Genomic DNA, 12,853 nt, shown 5'->3' on the forward strand with positions numbered 1-12,853 from the left:
AAAATCTGTGTATAACTTACAGTCTGCCCTCCACATCCACAGTTCATTCCTCTCCATGGCTCCCCATCCGTGGACTTAACCACAGATTGTTCAGTTTTGTAATATTTACTAGTGGAAAATATCCGTGTGTAAGCAGACCTGTGCAGTTCAAACCCAGGGCTGTTCAAGAGTCAACTTACATAGAAAATAGATTAATGGTCGACAGGGGCCTGGGGGGAGAGGGAATGGGGGTGACTGCTAATGGGTATAAAGTTTCTCTTGGAGGTAAAGAAAATGTTTTAGAATTAGAGGTGATGGTTACACAACATTGTGACACTGTTCACTTTAAAATGGTTCTTTTGTTACCTGAGTTTAACCTCCATTTTTTAACTTTTATTTTTTTACTTTTTGGCCGTGGGTGGCATGTGGGATCTTAGTTCCCTGACCAGGGATCAAAATTGCACCCCTTGCATTGGAAGCTCAGGGTCCCAACCACTGGACTCCCAGGGAAGATCCTTCATTTAAAAAAAAAAAAAGCTCCTTGTATACCCATCTTCCTGGTCCCGCTGTTTTCCCAGGCACTTGGGACCCATTCTCCTGCCCCCTGTCCCCTGTCCCTGGTCACCACGAGGGCCTCGCTCAGCACACCACCTTCTCCAGGTTCTGCAGGTCCTTGGAGGTTGGCTGCTCGATCTTGAAGATGCCCAGGTTGGCACGGAGATTGTCTTCTTCCTCCCGCATGGCGTTCAGCATGGCCCGCGCGTGGGTGATCTGCTCCAGGGCCGCCTGGTACCCCACGTTGCTGGTGAAGGGGCCTGTGGGGAGTCCAAGGTGCAGCTCAGATTCCCACTTCAGGCTGAGGTCCCCTGAAAGGCTGTCGTGCCTCACCTACCTCTTTGTGGGTAAATCTCACTTCTCTCCTCCCGCAAGAGAAGGGAGACAAGAGGGAAGGCATTGAAAGAATGCATCGAAACTACTAGCTGTGGCTTGAGAGTCAGAAATGGGTGGGATGTGAAAAGCTGGGGTAAGAAAACTGGAGATGTTGTGAGCTGGGCTGCTGCCTTCCAGCCAAGGCTCAGCAACAACAGGAGTGTCACTGACAGAAGTTCCAGCCTCTTTCTCCTGCTCAGCCTTGTCCGCACCTCCCCGGGCACCTAGGCTTTGAAAGCCTGGGTCGAGAAAAAGGGACAGCTGGGGGAGAGGTCGCGAGAAGGGTACCTTTGAATTCAAATTCTTCCAGAAGATTGTGTGCTTTCTTCTTGAAATCGTCAGCTGCATGAATGAGACCTGTCTTGAACTTCTCCTTGTGTCTCTTCAGCATTTGTTCACTGTCCAGCACAGTTTGCTGGAAGGAGACCCATTGCCCGCCGAGGCTGTCCAGCATCTCCAGCACCTGGGGACATCACAGCGCGGAGGGTGACCTGCGAGCAGGGGCTCTGCCCATCCCACCAGCGCTTGGAAGAATTCTTTTCCAATCCACTGGACCAGACACTGTGGCCAAGTTCCACATGCAATGAGGCCCAAAGAAACCAAGCAGCTGCTGGGCCTGAAAGAGATCCCCAGGGTGACCCGAAAGATCACTGCAGTTAGCTTTGGGCTCAGAGGCTTTGGGGCCTTGTGCCTTCTCCCCTGCTCACTTCTCTGCTCTCCCTCTTGACAGCCAAGGGTCTCCAACATGGGGTGTCAGCCTCCCCCACAGTCTGGGGCTGGAGTGAGCCCGGCTCGTGTGGGTGGGCCACAGGCTGCGGGAACTCACACTGTCCTGAACTGGCACCTCGTACTTCTCGAGGATGGCGAACTGCTCGTGTATCGGGGGGATCTGGGTCTCCACACCGGGCAGATCATGCTGCAGGGTTTCCATGAGTTGCAAACTGGCCCCCAGTTCCTCCAGTGTCTGGGGAGGGTGGCTGATTCTGCAGGTGAAGGGAGCACGTGTGGGTGGGCAGGAAGGCCAGACCGGCCTGCCTTCGCCACAGCCTGAGCCCCCCCGCCCCATACTTCTCCGCATTCTCCTGCAGGTAGGTGTGCAGCTCCAGGAGGCGCCTGGCCGCCATCTCCTTGAGCAGGGTCGTGAACTTGTTCTGCCACTCGTTGCAGTGCTGCACCAGCGAGAACTTGAGGTGCGAGCAGTCCAGCAGCACAAACTGGATGTTGAGGACCGTCTCCTCCTTCTGCACGTTATTGGCCACCTCCGTGTAGCTGCAAGGTCCCACATCCCCGCTAGGAAGGCTTTTTCTTTGCAGACAGGCCAATGCCCTGACTGGGTGGTGTCTTCCACCCAGCCGGCATTGCTAAAGCATTCTTCTGCTCCCGGGTGTCGCCCACTTGAACCCGCCCTGGACAGAATGGTTGTGATCGTGTCATTTTCCCAAACGCAGCTTTCAGACTCCTTGGTCTGCATTCAAGGCTCTAGAGGCGCAGAGATGCAGGCTGAGTTCACATCGCGCTGCCCACTAGCTCTGCGCCCTTGGGCAGGTTACTCACCTGCTCTGAGCCTGTCTCCTCAGCCGTAACATGGTGATGATGACAGAACCCATCCCACGAGGTTGCCGAGAGGATTAAGTTGGCTGCTGTACATAAATCCCTCCTCTGACTTTGTGGATGTCACTATCTGGTGAACACGCTCAGTGGTCCCGGCTTTGTGCTGTTGTCCCTGCCTGGCATGCCCTCCCACTGCCCATCTCTGATGTCCTACCCATCCCGGAAATCCCCACCCCAAAGTCACTCCCTTCATCCACGTCCTCCCTCCCTTCTTCTTCAATCGAACCACCCTGCACCTTGCATGGCTCACTCGCAGCGCTGATCACATGGAAGCTTGTATTAGAACAGTGAGCACATCAACACGGTAGTGCCGCAGAGTTCACACAGTGCTTCCACATATACGTGATAATCGCACAACCTTATAAGGTCGGTAGTATAACACCCATTTCACAGGAAACTGAGGCCCAGAGCATGTGAGTAACCGACCTAAGATGACAGGGCTAGTAAGTGGTGGAACTGGGATTTCAACCGTCCTCAAGACACCACAGCCACTGCTCTTACAGCAATATTCTCATCTTCCCTGCTGCACTAGAGCCCTCAGGAGGAAAACAGTTGTTCATTTCTTTTTTTTTTTCTAATTCCTCACGACCCATAAGACAATGGTATTTTTTTGAAATGAATAAATGAATGAATGAATGACTAGAGAACAAAGAGATGGGAGTTCAGATCAGCATTTAAATATCTTCTTCCGGGACTTCCCTGGTGGCACAGTGGATAAGACTCCACACTCCCAATGCAGGGGGCCTGGATTCGATCCCTGGTCAGGGAACTAGATCTCACGTGCACACATGCTGCAACTAAGGAGCCTGCCTGCCACAACTAGGACCTGGTGCACCCTAATTAATTAATTTTTTTAAAAAAGAAGAATCTTCTTCCATTTAACTGCCATCTGTGTTCTTAAAATGAAAGCGCTCTCGCTTTTCAGACCCCTAGCATCTCTCCTTCCCTGGCAGGACCCTGTGGTACTCCCCACCAAAGCAGCTTTTTCCCTCAGTCTTGCCCAGCTCTGATCCAATCGCTGCCCCCTTGAGAAACAAAGGTCCGGTGCCCTGGGTCCAGTGCTTTTCCTCTAGTTTTCCGCCCTTCCCCCAGTCTCCAGGTCAGACCTCCTCCTGCAATTCTCTGCCTCTTGGAGACAGACCCTTACAGCCACCTTCACTCCATACCGGGCAATGTCGGCGTCAAAAGAAGAGACCGGCGGGTTGAGGCGCTGGTATCGCCGGATGAAAGAGTCCTTGTTGATCTCCCAGATCTCACGGTACATGTCCCAGATCTTGAGGTAGTTCTGCAGCAGGGCCGCATTGTTGGTCATGCCGCTGCTGATCTGGGCCTGGATCTTCTTGATGTCCTCATCCCGCTCTGCAGGACACAGCAAGGTGCTTCTCACCCCAACCCAAGCTCCAGCCTGGCCCCCGGCCACTGCCCCAGACCGTCCTGCACCACAACACCTCCCCAAAGAAATACAGCTGAAACGCGAGCATTAGAAAATGAAAGAGGAGGTAGAAGGTAAAAGAATGACTATATTCTGTAGGATTCGGACATCTTACCTGTTGGCTCTAGGTGTCTTCTATCCCAGCCTCAGTCCTAAACAAGTCCTTCCTGGTCTCCCAACCCCAAACCCAAAATTCTTTGAGTATCAGTCACCTAATTTTGACCCCATCTGTGTCCTTTCTCCCTGCCCCAATCCAGCCCTTTGACCTGGGTTTTCCACCAGTCATCGAAATGATTGGCCCACTACATCTGGAAACAGCCTTGGTCTCTCCTCCTGGCTCCACCCAGTCTGAGGCTTTTGCTACCCCTGCACGTGGTGCCCTCCCACTGCCCACTCACCCACAATTGTGTGGATGGGCTCACGAAGAAACTTGCACTTGATGAGAATTTCAGGGAGGTGGCGGAAGACAGCGATGGTGGAGAAGAGGTGGCTGCTAATGTCATTGACCACACTTGCCAAGGTCTGCAGAGTGGGCGAGAACTCCACCTGTGGGAGCACAGTGCAGAGGACTTAGCACAGGCCCGGGAGGAGACAAGCTCAGGACTGGGAAGGCTGGACACCTCGGAACCAGGCCTGGAGGCTGTAGGAGAAATACAGGGCCTAGGGCCAGGTTTAAGGATTGACCGAAACTGGCAAGTAAAGTGCGATGGTTTTGGGGTGTTGGGGGCAAAGTGGTTCCTACCTGTGCCACACCTCCCTGCATGTCATTCTTCAAAATGACAAGGACTCGGAAGAGTGGGTTGGGGGTGGTCTTTCCATCCCCATTGATGGCCTTGGACAGTTCCAACAGTGACCACTTGACATTCAGACGCAGGGCATCCTCCATCATGCGGTCCAGCCGCATCATGTACAGCATCCACTGCTGCTGAATCTGGTGGGAAGAGGGGGAAAGAAAACCCCTCAGGGAAGACAAGGCAGGTCCTGGGAAATGAGAACCACCCAACAGGGGAGGGGAATGAGCTGGTTCAATAGAAAGGCAGGACGCTGGGTCTTGAGGAAAGAAGGTTTGAAAAGCTGAAGGTTGGGCGAATCCAAGACTAGAGCAGGATGTTTGAGAAGCACACAGGGGCTGGGAGGGGAAAGACCAAGAGAAGGGTCTGATGGGACTGGGGGGCCTGGAGACCGGCCCACCCGCACAGCCCTGGCCACAGGACCCCTACCTCAGGGCCATCGTTCTTGAAGACTTCATAGGAGTTGGTCATGATGGCCACCACATCCTGGTGCAGGCTCATCAGTTTCTGCTGCACCACTGCCCGATGCTCTCGTTGGTCCTCCTCAAATTCCAGGTCCCTGTACACCCGTTTGCCACTAATGCGTACCAGCAGCATCTCTGATATCTCTTGGGCCCGCCAACCAATGGTTAGAGTGGACGCCTTGAACTCATTCACAATCGTCTGCACCTGGAGTCAGATGCCAGCCATGGGGGACTTTCAGCTTGGGAATAGACCCTCTGGGCCTAATTCTGTCTTCCCCCGTCCTCTAGCTAGAGTTGCTGACATTAAGAAAAAAAAAGTCTTTCCCGAAGCACACTTCGTTTCTTTCACACCACTCCCTGGTCTCTCCACCACTACCCATGACTCTGGTATTAATTACGCACTCGCCAGCCTTTCAGTCAGCTTTGTAGACCTCTAGGTTCTAATGACCACGGCCCACCTTGCTGGCATGTATGCGACACTCTGTGAGGAAGAAGGCACTGGCCCCCTTCAAGGCCCAGTGCAGTTTCTTGAGCCCAGGGTGGATCTTCTTATCCAGGAACCGAATACGTTCTTTGAACAGGGCCTGCTCATCTGGGGACAGCATGGCAATAATCCTGTGCAGAAGAGGAGACAGATAACTGGTGGGCATAAGCTCTGATGACCTCCCTTCCACACCAGGATACTTGGTGGAGAAATCTGAAAGTTCATGATTCTAGGCTAGAGCTTTCCAATAAAACTCTCTGCGATGACAGAAATGTTGTATCATTTGTGCCACCCAGCATGGTAGCCACTAGTCATATATGGCCTGTGCAAATGAGTAACTGAATTCTAAATTGTATTTAATTTCAATTAATTAACTTAAATAGAAATAGCCATGTGTGGTTAAGAACCTGCCTGTCAATTCAGGGGACACGGGTTCGAGCCCTGGTATGGGAAGATCCCACATGTCGCGGAGCAACTAAGCCCGTGCACCACAACTACTGAGCCCGAGTGCCACAACTACTGAAGCCCACGTGCCTAGAGCCCGTGCTCCACAGCAAAAGAAGCCACTGCAATGAGAAGCCTGTGCACTGCAATGAAGACTCAACTCAGCCAATAAATTAATTAATTAATTAAAAAAAAAAAGAAACAGCCAATGCACCTCGTGGCTACCCTATTGGACAGTACAGTTCTAGACACCCAAACAAGACTGCTGGTCCCACCCTACTGGACTTGAACTGGGCTAAGAAAAGTACCCAACCCCAAGCAAAGCCTCACTCCAGAGATGAGTACCAAGCGCATTAAAAGGAGTGCCAGCATGGCCTTGCTTGGTTCTACAAATCTTATGTTGTTCTGGGCCCATAAACCTAATGCCATCAACTTCCTTCCTAGAAAAGTGACCCAGGCCGACAACGTATATGGTCCAAGGGCCCAGTGGGGTGGGAGGGGACCTGTGGTTTTTGCTCTCTACTCTAAAGCTAGAAGACAGCACTGCAAGGGACAGGAGTAATCACAGGGCCATACAAGAGAGCACAGGAAACCTGTTTTGTTTTTGTGTTTTTTGTTTTGTTTTTTTGAGATGGACAAAATGTGAAGGACATATACTGTAGGAAAGAGACAACATCTCGGGGCAGATAAAACAAAGAGGGGGCACAAAGTGGCATGCAGGAGGGCTGCAGAGGGGACCAGGGCCCCACCTGTTGTAGTCCCGAGCGACGAGCAGCAGGTTTTCTCGAAGAATGCGCAGGTCCTCAGCGCGTTCAGCCACGTTCACCACGTAATGGGGCGTCTCGAAGAGCAGCCGCTCCCAGTAGTCGATCTCCACAAAGAGGATCCGCAGGGACCTTGGGGAGGAAGAGAGGCTGAGCAGCTGGTGGGGCCGCCCAGGGGCATAACCCAGGACCAACACCGGACCGAGAGGTGCGGGGCTGGGGCGCATAGAGACACTGGAAGGTAAGAAATGGAGCAGAACCTTCGGGGAAAGGAGGCAGACTGGACATGCTGACTTTTGCTCCTCTCTCCAAACCACTAAAGCAACAGTAAAGAGAGGCTTCACTTGTCTAAGGCAGAAGCCCACAAATACAAGGAGACAACAACCGAAAGCATTTGAAAAGTAGAAAAGCGGATGGATGAGGAGCAGAAGAGGAGTCCTCAGCTGGCGACAGAGACAGCTAAGAAGCCTCTGTAAAGGCCCAGGGGCCGGTGGCTCCAAGTATCTCAGGAAAGGGGTGAAGGTGGGACTAAAACAGCAAGAGCAGTTGAAAGTTTACGAAGCACCTCTACCCGCGTCCCCTCTCCTACTCTGCGTAGGTAAGCTAGTTGCCTTCCCTCGCTCCAGTGTAAGACTGAAGGCTTCTAATCTGGGGAGGCAGTGCAGAGACAAACGGAGGGTCTTTGCGGTGGGGACCCCAGGCCCTGTTGAAGGAAAGAGTAATGCCCTGAGGGCAGGGGCGGCGAGTCACCACGCACACACTGATAAGGCCCCCGCCTCCCATTCCCACCCAAAAACCAGCACTCGGGCAGCTAGACCCATATCCTGCAGGACAAAGTTTGAAAGATGGTTCTCTGCGACCTTGGATCAGCCTAAATGGAAACGTCCTGAGGATGATGACCTCTGGAGTGGCCAGGAAACAGCCCACCCCGACAAGCCTGCAGTGAGGCTCCGAGTTGAGAAGCCCCCTTCCTGCTCAGCCAAGCTGCCAATCAGCTTTCCAGCCTCCGTCCCTTCAATATGGACAGACAACCAAGGGTCACAGAACACTGGTCTCTGCCTTTCCTAGCACAAAAGGTGGGAGTCAAAACAAACAGAAAAAAGCAACCAGAAGGAAAGGAGAGGGGATAGAGGTCATGCAGAAAGAAGATGGCCCACCCCCAAAAGAAAAACAAGCAAAACCACCTTGAACATCCCCAGAGAGAGATAAGAAACCAAAGAGCATCCGTGAAGCAGAAACAAGATGCTATAAAAGGGACACCAAGAGAGCTCTCGAAGTTAAAAATGAGAGCAGAAAATTTTAACATCGAAAGAAAGATATAAATTTGACAGAAATCCCTCAGAAAGTAGAGAAAGAGACACAAAGATGGAAGGCAGAGAGGACTCTGCGTGAAAAGAGAATAGAAAACTCCACGTGAATAATTCTTTATATCGATTACACGTTGGCATGCTATTTGAGGAATGTTGGGTTGAATATTAAAATTAATTTTGTTTCTTTTTCCTTTATTAAACGCAATACCAGAAAGTTTTAAACTTCATTTGTGGCCCTGGTCCTAAGTATCCTTTGCCACCTCACACCCAGTGACCTTTTCCTCCTCCCCACTCAGCGGCCACACCCTGGAACTCGGGTTCTGCCCCGTCTGAGGTAACCACGCAGACAGCCTGTCCCCAAGCCCAGCTCTGTCCCCCACCCATTCCAGCCCCTGCACTCAAGTCCTCCCAAGCTACCTGTTCTTTGATCCCGTGGGAATGGTCAGGCCCCTGACCCCTGGTCTTTCTTGCTGCCTACTTGGCTGCTTCTGCCTCCACCTCCTCCTCCGCGGACCCCGCCCACTCCCACTGCTCTCTTGCCAATCCTCACTCTTTTGCCTCCTTCCTTAGTTTAAGACACCTGGCCAAACCCCAACCCTGGCTCCATCCACTGTCCTCCCCGCTGAGCCCACCAGAAGGTGGCCGAGCAAGGCTGGAGTGGATCACACGGCCACACAGATTAGCAGGCTACACATGCAAGGTCTGCGGTCCCAGCTGGCCTCTCCGGGCTGCATCCTTGGGGTTTCCCCAATCTGCTGTCCCTCCTGTTCTCTCAGTGACTATTTGTGAATCCTCTGCTTTCTCAAACCTGGCCTACCCCTCCCCTTCTCTGCAGAAAGCCCCACCTCCTCCATTAAAGACATACAAAAGCCATCAGGCAAGAACATCACGCATGCGCTCCCTGCTATAAGACTTATAAATGTACCTGACTCCACACCTATGATTTCTTCCATTTATAACTGAAGAAGCTCTCCTCCCACCCAAGGCCAAGCCCTCTTCCTGGGCGCTGTGTTCTGATCTGGTTTCCCCTTGCGTTCTCAGATGCCATCTTCTCCAGCTCTCCTCCACCCCCAACCTCCTTGTTCCTTCCCATCAACATTTATATAAGCCAGTTTCTACAATCTTAAAACAAAAACAAGGGACTTCCCTGGTGGCGCAGTGGTTAAGAATCCACCTGCCAGTGCAGGGGACACGGGTTCGAGCCCTGCTCTGGGAAGATCTCGTATGTCGCAGAGCAACTAAGCCCATGTGCCACAACTATTGAGCCTGTGCTCTAGAGCCCATGAGCCACAACTATTGAGCCTGTGTGCCACAACTACTGGAGCCCATGCTCCGCAACAAGAGAGGCCACTGCAATGAGGAGCCCGTGCACCACAATGGAGAGTAGCCCCTGCGCACCACAACTAGAGAAAGTCCGTGTGCAGCAACAAAGCCCCAGTGCAGCCAATAAACAAACTAAATAAATAGATAGATAAATAAATACATAAATTTATTTAAAGACAAAACAAAAAACAGCCTCGCCTCGACTCCATATCCTCCTTCAGGTACCACACTCTGTGCCCCCTTCACAACCTGCCTTCTGTAAAGAACTGTCCTCCCGAATCCCCTGCATTCCCTTCTTTCCATTCCTCGGTCCCCTGAGAGCTGACTCCTACCTTCCCCTCTAAATCTGTTTTCAACAAGCTCGCCCAGGACTCCTCGTAGGACTTCTCATAGCTAAGCCCCGAGGCCCTCCACGGCCTCACCCTCCCTGACCCCTCTGCAGGGCTTCTCATCCGGGTGCAGCTTCTCCCCCTTCCTCGGACACCCTCCCTCCCCGGCTCCTGAACCCCGGTCCCCCTCTTGTCAGCTCTGCCCTTCAGCAGAAGCAGCCTTCTCTCTCCAGGGTCCCTTGGAACTCGCATTCAGCTGACACTGGAGACTCAGCAAAGCATCCGCCTCTCTTGCAGCTCCCTCGCACGCAGGCTCCTCAAGGTTCTGCACGTCCAACATGCTGGCCCTGGGTGAGCTCACCCACTGTGTGGCTTCAGCTGAGGACTCCCACATCTACAGGGGAACGGCACCATGCCCACTGCCTGCGTGTCTTCCCTCACCCTGACTTTTCAACATCCAACCAATTACCGGCGCCTTTGGTTTTTATCATCAAAAGCAAAGTTTCGCGATTCCAATCTCTCCAAGGCATGTGTAGCTCAAGTGCAATGGTAAAAGGCAACTGAGTTTTGACCTAAAGTTGAGCGAAAGAGAGAGTGGTCCATCTAAAAGAGCCACTGCTCCAGGGTTCCAGGCGTTTGCCCCCAAATGGGAAGTGGGCCCAGTGCGACTGCATTGTCTGATTTTTCAAGAGAGGCCAGAAAATGGGTTTTTATATAAAATCTCCTGAATTGTAAATGCTGACAACGAATTCACCTAAAAAAACTATAAGTGGGGGGGCTTCTGAACTGCTGGCCGCATCCTTTCCTTGACCTGGGTGCTAGTGGCAACGGTGCTTATTTTATACCTATTTGTTAAGTTGAACGTGTAAGTTTTAAGTAATTCTCTGTGTGTATGATATGTTTCATCATTTTAAAAAATGTTTTTAAAAGGAAAAAACTATTTTAAACAAGGAGATTAATTGTAAAAGGGACTGGGTACAAAATTAACTTATTAAAATCAAAGTTTTCCAATATAAAAACTGTAACCAGTTCAACCATATCATGGAGCAAAAGAGACCCATGATAACTAAAACAATAAAAATAAAATACTCCAAATTAACAGATTATCAAAAGATGTTAACATATATTATAATGTTTCTTGTTAATTGGTTAATACGTATGGGAAAAAAGTCTTATGAATAAAAGAAGAGAACTTAAATAAATTGAAAGAAAAAAATGCTGTTCTTGAATAGAAAGACTCAAATCTTAAAGACATTCATTCTTCTTAAGTTAACCTATAAATTTAACCCAATCCTTGTTCCAAAAAAAAGCAGGAACAGGACTATTTTTGGAACTAAACAAAGAGATTCTAACATTCTTATGAGAAATAAATATTTAAAATATCCAGGAAAACTCTAAAAAGGAGAGAAATGAGGACAATAATAAAAACAATTTGGTCCCTGCACATGAATAAATAGACCTACCACAACAGTGTAGTGAATCCCAAAATAGACACAGACATACTTGAGAATTTGTTATTTTATAACGATAGCAGTTCAATAAATGAGATTGGGTCAACTGACTAGCCATCTGGGGATAGACTGAAAAAAAAAACAAAATCAACTCAAGTTGCATCTGCACTTCTCTCCCTAAATCAAAATAAATCACAAATGGATCCAAGAACCAAATGTAAAGACTAAAATCACAAAATACCAGAAGAAAATACACAATATTTTAAAATTTTTAAATCTTGAATAAAAGTCATTGAGTTTATAAATCTATGTGGTTTCTTCTTTAAAAAAAAATTAAATTGCACTTTTTAATCGCAGAGGATAAAAGTCTCCATAACCTGAAGACACTCTGATGAAACTTTACATCCTGAATATTACTGAGATGTTATTTTAAAAGAATATTACTGTGTAAATTCCAGAATATTTTGTGTCTGTTCTATCAGGCAAGCACTAAATTAACAATATAGGAAATAATATCACATTTCAAGTTTTCCATCTTTATTGGAGAGGAATCTCCCAATGAAGGAAATTATTATCAAGTGCTCATTTGTGATACATGCTTTAAGAGAATGTGGATGAAGAAATGCTGTTTTTTCAAACCTTGAAGATCTCCACCAAGATATGTTTTTTTTTGAAACTGTCCAAATTCTTCACAGTGAATAAGGCTCTCCCACATACAAATGAACAGTGGGTCATTTAAGGAAAGCTTCCAACATGAAAGAGAGCAGCCAAAACAAAGGGAAATTACTTTCAACCTAGAATTCCAAATCCAGGCAAATGCAACTGGTGTAAGGCAGAAAACAGCTGTTGTGGGACATCCCTGGTGGCGCAGTGGTTAAGACTCCGAGCTCCCAATGCAAGCGGGCTGGGTTCAATCCCTGGTCAGGGAACTAGATCCCACATGCATGCCACAACTAAGAGTTCGCATGCCACAACTAAGATTTCAATGGCCACAACCTGGAGCCTGCCTGCTACAACTAAGACCCAGCACAAACAAATAAATATATAAAATATTTTAAAAAAGAAAATAGCTGTTGTCAACCATGCAGGAACTCAAAACATTTACCTCCCATGCACCCTTTCTAGGAAAGCTACTAAAGAATGCACTCCACCAAAACAAGGACATAAACCAAGGAACAGGAAGACAAAGGAAATCAAACAAGAAAGAGGTTCAGGGAAGTTCCAGGGTGACACTTACGTAGCAGACCTCGAAACCAACCAGTCGGACTGAAGCAAGAGGACAGGGGATTCCAGGAGGGATAGTGCTAAGAAAAACATGAAACCGAAAACATGCCTGACAAGTCAGATAGTGAGGGAAAATATTATTCAAAGGGGTTTTATTTGTTGGTCTGGAAGAATTAATGATAGTGAATAGCATGCTTACAAAGATAGTGATGTAATTATTAATTCCAAAAAGAGCAAACATCATACAAGCAAGGAAAGAACCAGAACAACAGAAAATTACTTGGCTCAGCAGTAGACAATACTAACAGAGTCATATT

General features: G+C 49.2%; 1 protein-coding gene across 1 annotated transcript in view; it reads right to left on the reverse strand.

Moving 5' to 3' along the window:
* Positions 1-12,853, reverse strand: part of DNAH2 (dynein axonemal heavy chain 2) — a 94,445-nt gene that overhangs the window by 54,366 nt on the left and 27,226 nt on the right. Inside the window, exons 15-24 of the mRNA XM_057714414.1 lie at positions 6,885-7,031; positions 5,666-5,822; positions 5,173-5,412; positions 4,695-4,883; positions 4,351-4,498; positions 3,687-3,879; positions 1,978-2,178; positions 1,736-1,892; positions 1,198-1,372; positions 631-794 (exon numbers count right to left, since the gene is read on the reverse strand). Of these exons, the coding sequence (XP_057570397.1) occupies positions 631-794; positions 1,198-1,372; positions 1,736-1,892; positions 1,978-2,178; positions 3,687-3,879; positions 4,351-4,498; positions 4,695-4,883; positions 5,173-5,412; positions 5,666-5,822; positions 6,885-7,031 (1,771 nt within the window). The remainder of the gene's footprint in view (positions 1-630; positions 795-1,197; positions 1,373-1,735; positions 1,893-1,977; positions 2,179-3,686; positions 3,880-4,350; positions 4,499-4,694; positions 4,884-5,172; positions 5,413-5,665; positions 5,823-6,884; positions 7,032-12,853) is intronic.

This window comes from Hippopotamus amphibius, chromosome 17 (assembly GCF_030028045.1).
Source record: "Hippopotamus amphibius kiboko isolate mHipAmp2 chromosome 17, mHipAmp2.hap2, whole genome shotgun sequence".
In the NCBI taxonomy this organism is placed as follows: domain Eukaryota; kingdom Metazoa; phylum Chordata; class Mammalia; order Artiodactyla; family Hippopotamidae; genus Hippopotamus; species Hippopotamus amphibius.